The following is a 14,780-nucleotide window of genomic DNA, read 5'->3' as shown; positions in this document are numbered from 1 at the left end:
TTGTAAATATGGAGACATGAGTTCATGGAGAATTGTAGATAGCAATTTAATTAATCCACCGAAATCTGTACTATATCTTATACTCCACATAACTTTCCATAATCAAGTCATTAAATACACCAATAAATATTTTATAAGTATAAGGTTAATATGGTATATGTACAAAACATAAATTTAAATAAAATCTAAAACAATCTAAAATGACTATTTTAACCTCATTATAGCATTATGACTTGGAGACATTATAGCATTATGGTAGAAGTCATGTTTCGTGCTGCTTCATCAGTTATTAGTGCAAAACCTGTGAGGCACCTTTTCTCCAGAGAAGATAATTATATTCGCTATTTAATACTCCATCCGTCCCGCTTTAGCAGTCTCATTGACTTTTTTGTCATCTTTTTGTAAAAATGATAAAAAAATAGTTAAAGATGAGAAATAGTAAATTAAGAGAGAATAATATAGAGAAGAGTCTTATCTACATTATTGTCTCTCTTACTTTACCATCTTTCCACTTTAACTATTTTTTATCATTTTTATAAAAAGAGGACATAAAAGTCAATGAGACTGTTAAAGCGGGACGGAGGGAGTAATAATATCAGCTACGATAATAATATCTTTTTGCTTTTTTTGTATTAAGTGATAAACCTAGATAACTACTGTAGTTTACAACTTAATCTGATTAACTAGACATAGTAAGTTAACAAAATACACTAGCTTAGTTTTATTACTGTTTGAAGTAAATCCTTCTATTTCCACGATCTCGTAACACCTATTAATCCACTATTTGAGGTCTTAGCCTACGAGTGCAAAGAACCTACATTCTATTTGATGGGTTGTTGCTTTTAGACGGCAAAAATGTAAACTTATATTGCCTATGGATAGTGGGTTGTGATCGGAAATTGTCACTTTCAGACGATGAACACTATGTCGCTTACTTTTTTCTTGCTCCTAACAATTAACTCATATTTCTCGGGTAAGGGATTATTCCAACTGTATGGGCAAACCTTTATAATCAAGAATAGTTCAAAAGAATCGATTTACTAGATCTAAGCTTAAGATGATTTGAAGGTAGGTTTTAGTTACAAAGGAATGTGTGTAGGAGCTCAACTAACAGCTTGATGATCTAAGCTTAAGATGATTTGAAGGTAGTTTGATGAACTCAACTAACATACTGTATTTGGTTACATTTATGCTAGAGTACTTGAAAGTATGAGTTTTAAGCGTTTTTAATGTTTTCGTTCGCAATAGTCTGGTAGTCGTTGAAGGCATTTTAGTTAATGGATCTGCTACAATAAACTGAAATTCGTAATACAACTAAAATGTAACAACACAAGGGTTAGAAGATATTACGTTGAGAAATCAATCGATCTTAACAGGCTCTGCTGCGTTGTCTCCACTTTTTGGTGCTGCATTTTTATGAAACAGTATAGTTAGTTTATCAACAAACAGCAGGTTCTGGAGCTGTTGGAACTGCTGCAATTTCCTCTCCATTTGTAAATCAAATTCCTCAAACTGAAAAATCTTGTCCTCAATCTCCTTTGTCTGTGAAAGAAAGAAGCCAGCAGATGTTCAGAAGGACGACCATACTCATGAATAGCACACAGCATATATATACAGCAGTTGCAATACTTGATCTACCTGGGCTGCAATTCCAGATATGGTCTTCTCCAGCTCCTCCTCTTCCTTCCCGAGCTGCAATTTTGCTTCACCAAGAGATTCTTCCATATTGTTCAGGGTATTACCATTAGATGCATATCCAGATTCTGCAATGGAAAGAACGAGAAGAAGAGATGTGAAGTCATCTCTTATACCAATCAGTATCAAAATGCACACAATCATGCTAACAACTCTAAATAATGCAGAACAAGGGGGCAACATGGGCTCTACCGATTCCTAACACGTCTAAATTATTTAGTACTAGTAATTAGAATGTAATACTGTTAAGCAACACTGATTAATATTAATCTGCAAAGATTGACAGGTAATGTTGTACTTGCCAGTTGAAGAAGGCAATCTTTGTTTGAGGGACACTAAACTGTTTGATGGTTACAATGTATTCGTAGAACCAAAAAGACAAACACACTACTTATGCATAACATGGTTAATACTGTTAACCATCTTACAAACACTTATATCATCATATTGGAGTTAGTATAAAACTATCTTCTACTTTCAACTACTTTGAGTATTTTCCTTGTATGCTCTCTATCCTTTAGCAATATAATGTGCATATATACTTAAACATCAATGAATTGAACATGCATATGAATTTTAAGCCTTAAACAAGCAGTTTATACCTTGTTGCTTCAAGTTACCAACATCAGATATAGCCGTTACTGCAGCACGTGCTGCCACTTCAGCAACATCTACTCCAACCAATGTAGAGAGAAAAGCAGCCTGGGGAGAAAGAGTGCACTCATCAAAGTCTATTAATTACCAGCATTAACATAAACATCCAAAAATAATATCAAGCTAAGCCCATTAGTCTTTAATCAGCGTCCAGTTTGATTGCAAGAAAGAAAATATTTTTACAAACACAGTATCATATAGTACTAACTATTTTACAAAATGCATTATCAAGACAGAAAAACACAATAACAGTAAACTTTCAATAAAACCGATATATATCACATGAATTTAGTTTTTAGCTTGTCTAGAAATTGCATGATATGACCCAATCATCTCACAAAATTATGAATTGCTATAAAAACCACTGTAACGATTTAGATAGCGATACCAATAATGGTTTACTGGATATTCTTTTACCCCAAAGAGGAAGTCCTTACCTGCGCCATAATGGGGTTGCTGGCATCAGCAAGTGGAGAAAGATGCATCCTCTTTGTGGTCATTGCTGCATTTTGTAAACCTAACTCGGTATCCAGCTCTCTGGATTCCGGAGGACCGTCAAATTGCTCGCCAAATGGAAGCTTTATAAAGTGAGCCACACACTCCTTGGCAGTTCTTCCCCCAACATGCTCTGCTACTTTCTTCCAATCATCACCATAATGCATGAGAGCTTCAAGAAGTTGCAGGGTGTCTTTATCACTCCAGTCTGACTTCGCCTCTTCACTGATCTCAACCCGCTTAAAATCTGCTGAACTCAAGCCCACCCTATAATTTCCCCGCACATAACACCTCGCACAAAGTGTCATATCGTGCTGCTCACATGTTAAAAGAAGGTATTAGATCCCATCATTCAATGTTACATATAATTACTACTCCACTAAATACCTGGAGAATATTGATTTAAGAAATAATGAAAAACACTTTTAAGTGATCAACACACATTGAGAGCAGAATTCATGAAAAGCACCATATTACTCATAAATACTACAAGCACAAATCATCCCTAATTGCCAAAACAAACAAGAGGCATGCTCCAGCTCTGGAGTATTCGAATGTAATGTGCATACGTACTAATTAGATTAGATCTTAATTATGATGAATAAGCCCTAATGGGGGATTAGCACAAGTTTTTGCCAACAAAGAATGCACACACACATATAAAGAAAATTGATAGCAATGGTACCTTCTCAGACTCAAAGCAAGCAATGGTACAAGGGGTCTTGCAACCACTGCAAACCCTCTTCTTCACCACAGCAACATCGCCGCCGCCTTGCGCTGCGGCGGACTTAGTATCCTTGTCCTCCCACTTCAGCTGAGGCCTCGAAGTAGAACCAGCGTAATTAATCAAACCCCAAGCTTCCAGGAAATCGAAAACCCTCCGAATAGACCCCACGTCACCCACAATCGTCTTCCGCATCTCGGTAAAAGTTATTTTCCGGCTAGGATTCTCCCGGAACCGCCGTATGATGGCATTCCTGTAATATTTGAAAATCTTAGGGTTTTTCGACGGCGACCTCCCATCGAAGAACTCCGGTAGGAATCTAGCCTCGCATTCATGAACGGCATTCCACGAAAACCACCCTGATGATATAAAAGCAAAAAATAATCATCAATTTTGAAAAACCACAGACAAATTATCACGCAATTGTAGATTATTAGATGAGAATTCAGCATACGAGAGTAGCTGGGAATGTGAATAACATCGGCGTCGGGTTCGCTAAGGCGAGCAGTGATGGAGGACGGAGCTGTGGGTGTGGCGGAGGAAGGAGGTGGACGGTCGGCGGCGGAGGCTGCCGGAGTGACGGGAGAGGGTTCAGAGGAGGAGGGTTTCGGCGGCGGCGTCGTTTCAGCGGCCATCGTTTTATTAATTGAAGTCAGAGGGAGGAAGCCACCGTTAAAACTAATTGGGAAAATTTGCAAATTTGAGACCTATGAGTATATATATTAGCACTTGAGAGCCATAAAAAGAAGATAATAACAAATTCAACACTAATGTAAGTATAAGAGCATCCGCAATGGTACATAGGCCAGCAATAGGCTAGCCATTCTCTCCCATGCCACGTCAGCAATATTAAAAAATCCACCTGTCACATCAGATTTAGGCCAGCCATAGGCCAGCCGCAATAAAAATAATTCAAAATATACTACATTTACGGAATTAAAATTACGATTAAAATACGGAATTAAATTTACGAGACATATACGAGAAAATTCATTAATTTTATTTAAATAAAAAAAAGTACATTAACTAAAAATCATAAAAATAACATAATAAAAAAAAATTCGGGCTTCCACACACGAGCCACCTTGAATCTTGTTGTCAATCGCTAGATGTTGCTCTTGTACGAAATTTAGAGATAGAGAAAATCGCGTTTATATAGTTTTTCAAAAATTAAAAAAAAAAGAATTAAAATTTTTTTTTAAAAAGAATTAAAAAAAAAAAAAACAAAATTCGGCGCTGGCCGATCGCTGGCCGATCGGGCCGCCACAATGGCGGCCAGCGCATCGGCCAGCGCCGAGCGATCGGCCAGCCCACGCCGATCGGCTCGCGATTTCGCGTTGGCCGCCTCCAATGGTTCGGCTAGCCGGTCGCTAGCCGACCATTGCGGATGCTCTAAAGAATAAGATGTTCCATTTAGAGGGTCAACCAAAAAATCTGAAATTCGAATCAAACTAAATCGATTTTTAAAATTTGATTCGGTTCCGTTTAGGTTTTGGTTCGGTTCGGTTCGATTTTATTTTTAAGGAACACATTTCAAGTTATTCAAAAATTTAACTATAATCATTTTAAGTTCGATGCTTCCTCATCCGATTCAATACCAAATTATGCTTTTAGTCAACCTCGAAAATATTTTGCAACTATTCCAAAGATATCACTTGTGTGGAAAGCTTCTTGTAGACAAACAACTAAAATCCACAGCATATGTGCATTATATTTGATAACTTTTCTTAAATTGCTAACTTGTTCACTCATCAACGCAGTGTATTAAAAATATATGTGTAATGGTTGGAGCTACATTTCATCTTGTAGGGAAGATGTAATTGATGATGGTTGGATGCTCTAACATTAGTATCTACATTCCACGTAGGTAAAATTTATGCCGGAAATTTAGTGAAGGAAATCCGCACAATTTGAAAAGTAAGAAAATTTTTAATTAAGACTACCCTTAAAGATGGTGAAAAATATCAAATTTTTGTGAGAGTTGACAATATTTCTGAGCAATTTCCCTAAAATTAATAATGAGACTCATAATTTTGTGTTGAGTAACTTTAAATCATGGCAGGGAAGGAGTAGTTTATATATTGTGATGTAGTACTATATAAATATGAAAGTAGTAGACCTTGATCATTTGTGGTGTGGCTTGAATTACAGTAGTATCATACTACCTCTGTCCCTGAAAATTTGATACATATTACTATTTCGGTCCGTCCCTGAAAATTTGATACACTTCACTTTTACCATTTTTGGTAGTGGACCCCATATTCCACTAACTCATTCCTACTCACATTTTATTATAAAACTAATACTTTAAAAGTAGGACCCATATCCCACCAACTTTTTCAACTCATTTTCCATTACATTTCTTAAAACCCGTGTCGGGTCAAAGTGTAGCAAATTTTGGGGGACGGAGGTAGTAAATTGATTAAACTCTGTCTCTCTGTATATATACACGTACGCAACAAATCTGGGGTTCAACGACTTGTGTTCCACTTCCACTCTTTTCTATCTTTCTCTGTTTGAGTAGAAAAAACCGTTCATCTTGTCCACCAAGAAGCAAGAAACCCAGAAATGAGAGAGAGAGAGAGAATGGAAGAGCCCTGTGCCGAATCTCCACCGCAGTCACAATCCGGATCCAGCATCTCTCCAACGCAAACCCGCCGCCCACGAGGCCGCCCCAAGGGTTCCAAGAACATCATCACGTAACCATGCGGACCCACATCCTCCCCGGAAACGACGTCGTCGAGTGCATCTCCGCGTGGCCAATGCGAGCGTGCTGCAGCCCGGGCGTCGTCACACTGCAAGGCTGCTCCATCATCATGTCTCTCAGCTCGCCGCCCTGCTCCGTCGATCTCTCTATACTTGTCTCCGCCGGGAACGGACAGCTGTTCGGCGGGCGCGTCGTGGGCCCACTCGACCTGCTGGTCTTGACAGCCATGTCGTTTGAGCGTGCGGAGTATATACGCCTGCCTTTGAAGGAGGAACAAGACCCAACCGCTGCCTCCCACTCTTCGGCCGTAGGTGGCGGTGGCGGTTTGCTCAATTTGGCCACTGGGAATGCCGGTAATTAATTATCCGCCACCACTGCTTACATTTTCTTCAAATCTTGGAATATCGATACCACTTTTTCAATGTAATCAAACTACCATTTTCTTCTTCATAATCTCTGTCGCAATGCATGCAACAGCTGCGTTTTTGTTTATTACTTACAATGTGGTGAATGAGTTGATGATTACCAAATGATCTTAAATTTGTGTGCTATTGATTTCTAAATTTATTTATGCGAATCAAGGTCAGATTGTGGTGAATAAGCTGCTAATTTTCCAAATCATCATATTATGTGCTTCTCTTTCTTAATATTATTCAAACATATACTCCTGTAATTGGCATTTGGATGTGCTACATTTGCTACAAATAAAAAAAATGTTGATATTATTGAAATATTGTGTTAATGATGTCATATTTGAAAATTAGTTTTTATCAAAATAAATGTTGCTGCACCCACAAATTCACCAAAAACTAACTGTTCATTCAAGCACTGATAAAACAAGTTAGAGATGAATCAAAGCATCAGCAATTCATCATCTTACAGCCCAAAAAAGCCTCCCCATATTTTTGTCAGCAACTAAACCTAATCCACTACCATAAATACATTCAGCAAGTTGTAGATGTTACCGATGAATTAAATTGTTGTCTACATATTTGGCTGCTCAATTGGAATGCGGACAAAGAGACGTCCGTGCAGGCTTACCACGGCTGAAGTCTGTACTGGTTGAATTCTTGCCGGTAAGCTGATAACCTGAACATGATCATAAACAAGCATGTGAAATTGTAAACCATAAACTTCCAATGTTCCAACTCAAATCTCTACATCATTAGTGCACACTAAATAGCGACTGAGGCGCACTCTCTCGTGCAAACATCGCACCATATGGTCATCCAAGTAGTTAGAATTAAGACCCTAATTATGGATTAATAAAACCTAGTTAAGAATAATTAAAGAATTCTCCCTCCATCCACAAGCAATAGTCTGATTTTCAGTAGTATGTTTCTCTTTACCTCCCTCGTACTTTACCAATATTGCATTAAAACTTGTGTCTAACAAGACTATTGGTAACGGACGGAGAGAGTACTTATCAACAAATAAAACACAGGTTTGAGGACATTAGTACCTAAGTTTTAGCTATAATAAATTGTGTGTACTAATTTAGGCTCTCAATTAGTATATTACTGGAAATTTGAAACTTCAGACATATGAAGTGAGTATTTTCTTCTTCTAATTTACTTATCAAGGAACAACTGTTTTATTTACTTATTACTACTTGCAAAAGGGACATGCGACACACATAAAAAGTGATACTACTATGAAACAAACATATTTTATTATTTGTAATAACACAACAGTAATGATATGTCCTTATTAAGATGATTATTAGAAAAAAAATTGTGAATCCAATTACAGTAGTCACAGATTATATATCAGCATGTAGTTTTTTTTAAAATATGCAGATAAAAATAACAATGATGAAGATTCCGGCTACCTTTTTGAATGGTGCAATCCCCCAGGGATTATCAACTTGCTCAGGCTGACCTGTTATGACCAAACGTCCAGCGGGATCTGATTGAACTCGCACCTAACCCAACAATGGAGTAAATGCAAATATGTCATCTACAATATAATAAAAACTGTTTCACAAGAAGAGGGATACAAACACAATACACCTACAGTCAGTGAAAATTAGTCAGTTCAGGCTTCAGGTTCCCATTAGCGCGAAGATGTGACCCAATGCATGCGAATAACAATTTAAGCAGACAATAAGAAAATAATTATGATTAAGACATGTTTTCAATTGGATAAGTATTTGAGCAAATTGAGTTTAGGAAAAGTGCTTGATCATGAATATAGTGCTTGGAAACAATGAATAAAAGTTACAGTACAATTGTATAACTAATATTTCTGCACTTCATCCTTTAAACTTCAAGATTGGATTGAGTGGGACAATATTCTTTTCGAAAACTCACTCCTGAATAATAGTATATTGAATTAAATCTTATGAAGTTCCAACAACATTTGCAACAGCTATGACTATATAGCTTGTCTAATTTCTCAATTTTCTGATTGAACTGAAGTAGAGAATTATGAAGAATAATCCCACTCAAGCCATCCAGATTTAATCATGCGATGAGGTAAGAAACATGTGAAAGAGGATGACATTCTCTCTCAAAAGTTGTCCCTTGTTTAGTTATTTATTTTCATATGGAGTTGGTGAGAAAGATTGTGGAATCACAATCCATGACAAGTAAAGGAAACTACACAAAGCACACACCTCCTCGCGTAACAATCCCGGCACTAGGGCATAAACCTCAAAACATTCTTTCTGCACATATAAAACAAGTACATCAATTCCTTTTGTGCATTAGAGTAATTTCTACAAATTGAAGAATAAATGTAAGATGATGTGAACATACAGTTTGGCGTACGTTAATTTTCACCCAGTCCGCTGGTGGCCCAACATCAACAACAGATGTCACCAGTCTACGAGTCAATAGGAGATTTAGACAATGTTAATTGCTACTGAGTTGATATACAGGTGGGGGGGGGGGAGGGGGGTTGTTAACAGGATTTATGTTCGTTTAGCAATTCCAGAAGCAATCCTCTTCAGCAGACTAGCTTTGACAAAGGACTAGTGTTGGCAATTGGCATAAGGTAAATCACATGCAATACCATACAATACTTGAAAATGAAGAAACAAAGTTTGTGTATATTTTTCCAATGTTCTACATACAAATTACTATACAAGTTAACTTAGATTAGATATAGGAAACCAACTAGCCAAAATATTTCGATCTTGGTCAATAATATCACAAAAATGGTATCACTGGAAACATACATCAGACGGCTTCTTGTGGATGTTTGTCAAATTAGGTACAATAATACACATCTTCAAAAATCAAGTCAATTTTTAAAAAATACTACAGTACACTAGTACAGTCTGCAAGATTATGTGATATTATAGCAGAGCTAAGTACAAAGAACTTGTAAATGTAATCAAGACTTAACTGCTTAGATACATCAGTTCGAGTGGCTTTGCTTGAACTTGAATCCTCCACTTCATTTGGTCTCTTCTGTTTTAATAAACCTACAAATGTGAGGCACAGAAAAGCGATCTATTCAATTCATGCTCATAGGTCAAAATAGAACATATTTCATCACAACATTAATTTCAACAATGTTGATCTGATGAGGTTAATATACTAAAAACATGTTAACACAAAATCTAGCTTACTAATGCTTTTGAGATTCTTCTCATTCTTAGCCATACTGTTGAGATTCTTGTCCTGCCAAATTATAATTGCAGAAAGTGTAACCCAAAACCATGCTGCCAGATCGCAAATCAAGCTGATTTGAATATATCACTCGTAGGTACCTTCATAACTTGATCCCCAACCTCATCAGCCCCAAGGCGTTGGGCATGCCAACCTTGCATAGTACGGGCAGCAGAATCTCTTCTAGGCCTTCCTGGTCCTGGTCCTGATCCTGATCCTTGATAACCATTTCCCTGTGAAAAATACATAAATCTAAACTTGTGATGTATTCATACTAAGCCCTCTGCAGTTATAGCACAATAACAGAAACGTAAACAGATACAAGCCTCGCAGAAAAAAAGGATAGAAGTATACACATTTATATGGTATATGAGGAATTTTAAGCCATCTTCGCTCATATAATAAGTCAAACATCACTCATATATGCTTTTTTCTTGTACAGTTAGGCGCATATTACAAACAATATACCCTCTGTTTACAACAGACACAACAGGCATTAACCAACATTTTACAATCTCCGCTAATGTCTGCAACAATGAGAGAGGTATCAAATCTTCTCAGCTCAAGAGCCACAAAATGGAAGGTTCTTAAAGTAACAGAGTTTTACTGCAAAAATCCAATCGAAGGTACAAACATGTGGTAGGAACAATTGAATGAAAACTCACCTCACCATCAGCAGCAGAAACTTCAGAAACTTCAGGGAGCAACACTACAGGGAGTTGAAGCTCACCACTTTGTGTCTTATGCCTTACATATTCCAGGAGAGACTAATGCAAATAGGGGAAAGAAATAAGGTTTATATAGATACTAGATTAGACGCAGCACCAAATTATTACCAATAAAGCAGAAATAAGTATATGGTCAAAGAGCAATACATATGACCATGTTTTCCTTGTTAATTTGACTTATTTCAAAATAAATAAGGTGGGGCAATATCTACTTAAAGCATTAGCACCAAATCACTGAAAGACCTGTAGCAGATGTACAGAACCAAATGAAATTTGTTCAGTTTCTTTTTCTTTGCAGGGCAGAGGTAATAATAGAAATCAGTGTGTTACAGCATGAAAAGTTAAAAGAAAATCATTACCTTCTCATAGAAGATCCGAAAGGTCCAAGAGACTGTAGTACAAGTCCTGCAGCAATAAAAAACATAGGAGAGCATTGAAAAAACTTCTAAGGGCACTTTGTTTAAAGCGGAGAAGAAGGAATTACATAATAATAGAAGTCATAGTCATATACATTTAAACCAACATAACTATAAATGCTGTCCTTTTACACCACAGGCCAGGTAGAATAACAAGCACATTTTCAGTAAAGACCACTAGACCACATATCAGATGAGACAACATCATTTGATGTGCAGCTTACAAAATCAAAATGAATCTAACTCTAAAGAAAAATGATTTTAGAAAATATCTGGATATGATTGCAATGCAGCAGTGGCCCTAGATTGTTAAAGCTAACTCTAAAGAGAATGATTTTAGAAAAAACTGGATATGGTTTACAATGCAGCAGTAGCCCCAGACTGTTAAAGCTATAAGTTACAGAGACACACCCACCCACCTTTACCACAGCCCACATAAAGTTGAAGCTTGGCGCATATAAACAAAAAAGGTGGCATCAGCAAGAACACAAGACTTTAAAAAAAATCATTTAAAGAAAAGAATGCCTTACTTTGGAGGATGGAATGACTCTCCGATCTGCCTCCATAACTTGGATCCAGTTACCTAACAAAGATTCACAAATTCATAAATTTGGCAGCTCAAAACATCAATTTGTCTGAGTTGTCAATGCACTCAACAAAAATACTTATCAAAGAAGTTCAAGTTTCTGACAGATAGAACGCCATTAAGTGACTTGTGGTAACATTGTGAGTAAGTCCATCTGAGTAACATAAAGAACCCTCAGGTTTTCTAAGATCACGAAGCAAACTGGTACTCTATCAGAATTACCAGGCAGTGAAACTGAAAACTGCTCTTCATTTCCACAAGTTGAAAAACCAGTTGCACACACATTTTCATGTTTCTGAGACATGTTTGAGAACATTTGTCAACTTCAATGTTAGTTCTTAAGTCCAGTCAAACAAGAAGAATTTGAAGCCTTGAACAACTTATAGCTACAGATATGGCCTGGTTATTAGAGGGTTAATTCTAAAATAAAGTTCCCCACCTTAAACACCCTTAGTAATGATGAGCTGAATAATTTAACGAACCATAACAACAATTTAATTGTCACACATAAAGGAACTTATTACATCAAGTATTAACAAAAAAGTGCCTTATAATGCTGTAAGGTTTCATTCTTTGAATCGTGCCAAGAAATGTAAGTGCAAAACCATGTGCGCCAGACTGCCGGTTAACAGATACTTGGTTTGATGATGGAAATAACATGATTTTATTTTCCATAGACTTTGACTACTGAAATGAAACAATCCTAGAGGGAGTTTTCACTTTACGTGTCCATATGCATTTTATTTCACACATAATATGGAATATGGATGCATGACTTCATTCTTATCTCCTATCCTTGACAATGTCAACACCAAATTATTTATATTTGAAGTCTATTATCCATCCTACTCCTGTGATAGTGAAACAACACACTCATTATAGATACCTTTTGATCTTTAGCATTAGGACCAGATTTAGTCTAAGTTCTTAGTTGTACCAGTCTGCATAAAAAATCTAAAAACTTCCAAGCTTTTAAGTACATATAATTTGAGGCACATGCATGAACAATAATACAGTCATATAGAACATTAATCTTAACGCCAAGAAGCAGTAACATGGAATACAAATAAAAGTAACATTGGAATGGAACATCTGGACACGCATACCTTGTCATAGCCTCCCAACCTAATTACAGCCCTCCATAACCTAGCAGCCACCAAACCAAGGAAATAAATATATACGCGAGAGGGCATAGCAAAATCAACAGCTCAGCATGCTTACTTCAGACAATTTAGTGGCTGCCCATAAAAATTGGGTGGTTTAAATTCCATTGTCTTCTCCCTGTAGAAATGCTCGAGCTCCTTCATGAATGCTGCTTGATCCTCAGGTGTTCCATCATCATCTTCCCCCATCTAAAAATGGCAACAAGGAAAAAGTGCATTCTAAATAACATTGGACATTTCTTCATCCTTAAAATCCAATCTTATAATATCATTTGTATTCTCAGCTGAACATTATATTTCTTACGAAAGGTAGTGCTGCTTGACTAGAAACAGGCTGGGCCGTTTCTCGGCTATGGTCTGCAGTCTTTTGAGCAATGTTATTAAATATCAGCTATGGCGGCGCCGTGGCGCCATTGCATGGCGGGTTTCAAGAAAAACGCCATACTGATATGCTGCCATGGAACTTTTTAATGGCGACTGCCATTTGCCGCCACGAATGAGGCGCCATGGCGGTGCCATGGCAGATATGGCGTCATTTTTGGTTGGGCTGCCCCAAATCCTCGGCCCAATTAGCAAATAAGATGGCCCAAATTTATTTTACCCTCAAACCCGGCCCAAACCCGACCCAATTAGTAAAAAATTAGGGTTTTTGTTCTTAGAATCAGATTCCCTCCCAAAAAACACTAGCTGCGCGCCTGCGCCTTCTCTCCCAAAGAACCTAACACTTATACTAGGTGAAGGTGAAGGCAATGATATGGTTTTTGATGGAGATTCACTTGATTGGGATACCGTGTACGAGTCGTCAGACATTGGTGAGCCTAACACTTATACTAGGTCTAGGTCTAAGAAAAGAAACTTCTACCTCATCAAGTTCTAGGAAAGCCTCAAGAACCACATCCATATATCTAGAAAAGAAAAGAAACTTCTGCCTTATTATGATGATGACTTTATATTTTAATGGTTGAACTAAGACTTATTATTATATGCATAATATATAATTGCTTATGACTTTATGCTTTATTAACGGGTTTAGTAGTTGATATTTACATTTTTTATTATTTTTTAATTTTTTGAATTTATCTATACATATATTACTAATATTTTATTAATTAATTTATCGACTGCCATATCCCGCTATAGCGCTACGCCATATCCCTGTGGCGGTTTTTTGGCTTACCGCCGTAAGCCGCCATACGCCATCCATAACATTGCTTTTGAGAAGAACATCGGATGAGAGAATTGGGTGTAAAAGGTTCAGGCTGGCTCGCAAGTGAAGATTCTTCAGCATCCAGTTTGGCAGCAGTTTCAGAAGCTTTTTCATTCCCATGAGTTTCATGGCTCACAAGGAAAGATTCTGCACCCTGTTCTTTATATTTAACCATCTTATCCTGATCACAGTGAACAACATCTTCCATCTCTTCATCCACACCCGGTTGAACATCACCTATGTTAGCATCATGTCCTTGGAAAAAAAATCAGTTTGAAGTTGCCTATTTTGTGCAGGGGCATTTCCAGCACCAACATCTTCCACCACCGTCTCATAGGAAATACATTCGATATCATCTGTATCCTTGCCCATTTCTCCAGACTTCGCCACAACATCTTCATTTGGAATTTTCTTAACATCATCCCCTTGGTTTTCATCCAACATATCGTTCTTAGCAAGCTGATCTTCTTTCAACTCGGAATTAGTGGTAGCATCACATTTAACCACTTCATATTTCACATCAACATCTTCATTGGGTCGTTTCTCAACACCGGCCCCTTGGTTTTCATCCACCACATCATTCTCGTCAGCCGCATCTTCTTTCACCCCAGAAATAGTCGCATCACATTCAACCATTTCAAATTTTATGTCACCTCGTTTCTTCACTGCACTCCTAGCAGCAGATTCTGCTTCAGCTGGTGTTTCAGTGTTTAATAGCTCTTTATAATCACGAGCAGCAGTTTGTGCCTCAGCTGCAGTTTCAGTGTTTATTGGCTCATTATCATCAA

At 37.4% G+C, this 14,780-nt stretch overlaps 3 protein-coding genes across 5 annotated transcripts; 1 reads left to right on the top strand and 2 right to left on the bottom strand.

The window, feature by feature from the left end:
* Nucleotides 1-115: 115 nt before the first annotated feature.
* Nucleotides 116-4,240, bottom strand: LOC125222076 (SWI/SNF complex subunit SWI3B-like). Of its 3 annotated transcripts, XM_048124499.1 has the most exons (7): nt 4,023-4,240; nt 3,530-3,927; nt 2,787-3,158; nt 2,298-2,397; nt 1,630-1,763; nt 1,351-1,542; nt 116-395 (listed from the first exon to the last, which is right to left on the bottom strand). In XM_048124499.1, exons 1-6 carry the CDS (start codon nt 4,201-4,203, stop codon nt 1,360-1,362), a joined length of 1,368 nt encoding a protein of 455 aa, XP_047980456.1. In that variant the 5' UTR covers nt 4,204-4,240; the 3' UTR covers nt 116-395; nt 1,351-1,359. The 3 variants fall into 3 exon arrangements, with proteins under 3 accessions (XP_047980456.1, XP_047980455.1, XP_047980457.1); XM_048124498.1 differs by lacking the exon at nt 116-395 and having other exon boundaries at nt 1,251-1,542; XM_048124500.1 differs by lacking the exon at nt 116-395 and having other exon boundaries at nt 1,251-1,542; nt 1,639-1,763.
* A 2,033-nt stretch (nt 4,241-6,273) lies between these two features.
* Nucleotides 6,274-6,808, top strand: LOC125220435 (AT-hook motif nuclear-localized protein 26-like). Its single transcript, XM_048122604.1, has 2 exons — nt 6,274-6,628; nt 6,753-6,808. Exons 1-2 carry the CDS (start codon nt 6,274-6,276, stop codon nt 6,806-6,808), a joined length of 411 nt encoding a protein of 136 aa, XP_047978561.1.
* A 271-nt stretch (nt 6,809-7,079) lies between these two features.
* Nucleotides 7,080-14,476, bottom strand: LOC125220434 (AT-rich interactive domain-containing protein 6-like). The gene is made up of 14 exons (XM_048122603.1): nt 13,932-14,476; nt 13,594-13,690; nt 12,844-12,974; nt 12,729-12,768; nt 11,567-11,619; nt 10,980-11,025; nt 10,558-10,659; nt 9,994-10,125; nt 9,853-9,904; nt 9,627-9,705; nt 9,035-9,101; nt 8,893-8,943; nt 8,107-8,199; nt 7,080-7,364 (listed from the first exon to the last, which is right to left on the bottom strand). The coding sequence occupies exons 1-14, from the start codon at nt 14,198-14,200 to the stop codon at nt 7,260-7,262; spliced, it is 1,317 nt and encodes a 438-aa protein (XP_047978560.1). The 5' UTR covers nt 14,201-14,476; the 3' UTR covers nt 7,080-7,259.
* Between the last annotated feature and the right edge of the window lie 304 nt (nt 14,477-14,780).

Source organism: Salvia hispanica, chromosome 4 (assembly GCF_023119035.1).
Source record: "Salvia hispanica cultivar TCC Black 2014 chromosome 4, UniMelb_Shisp_WGS_1.0, whole genome shotgun sequence".
NCBI lineage: Eukaryota > Viridiplantae > Streptophyta > Magnoliopsida > Lamiales > Lamiaceae > Salvia > Salvia hispanica.
Note: the sequence above shows the minus strand (reverse complement) of the source record. Positions and strands in the feature narration are given on the sequence as shown.

Coding starts and splice junctions, on each gene's coding strand:
- LOC125222076 (XM_048124499.1), bottom strand. CDS start 4,203: ATGGCCGCTGAAACGACGCCGCCGCCGAAACCCTCCTCCTCTGAACCC. Junction 3,928..4,022: donor TCACATTCCCAGCTACTCTC/GTATGCTGAATT, acceptor TTATATCATCAG/GGTGGTTTTCGTGGAATGCC. Junction 2,398..2,786: donor GCAACCCCATTATGGCGCAG/GTAAGGACTTCC, acceptor CTTTCTCCCCAG/GCTGCTTTTCTCTCTACATT.
- LOC125220435 (XM_048122604.1), top strand. CDS start 6,274: ATGCGGACCCACATCCTCCCCGGAAACGACGTCGTCGAGTGCATCTCC. Junction 6,629..6,752: donor TTTGGCCACTGGGAATGCCG/GTAATTAATTAT, acceptor TGCATGCAACAG/CTGCGTTTTTGTTTATTACT.
- LOC125220434 (XM_048122603.1), bottom strand. CDS start 14,200: ATGGAAGATGTTGTTCACTGTGATCAGGATAAGATGGTTAAATATAAA. Junction 9,706..9,852: donor GAAGAATCTCAAAAGCATTA/GTAAGCTAGATT, acceptor TCACATTTGTAG/GTTTATTAAAACAGAAGAGA. Junction 8,944..9,034: donor AAATTAACGTACGCCAAACT/GTATGTTCACAT, acceptor TTATATGTGCAG/AAAGAATGTTTTGAGGTTTA.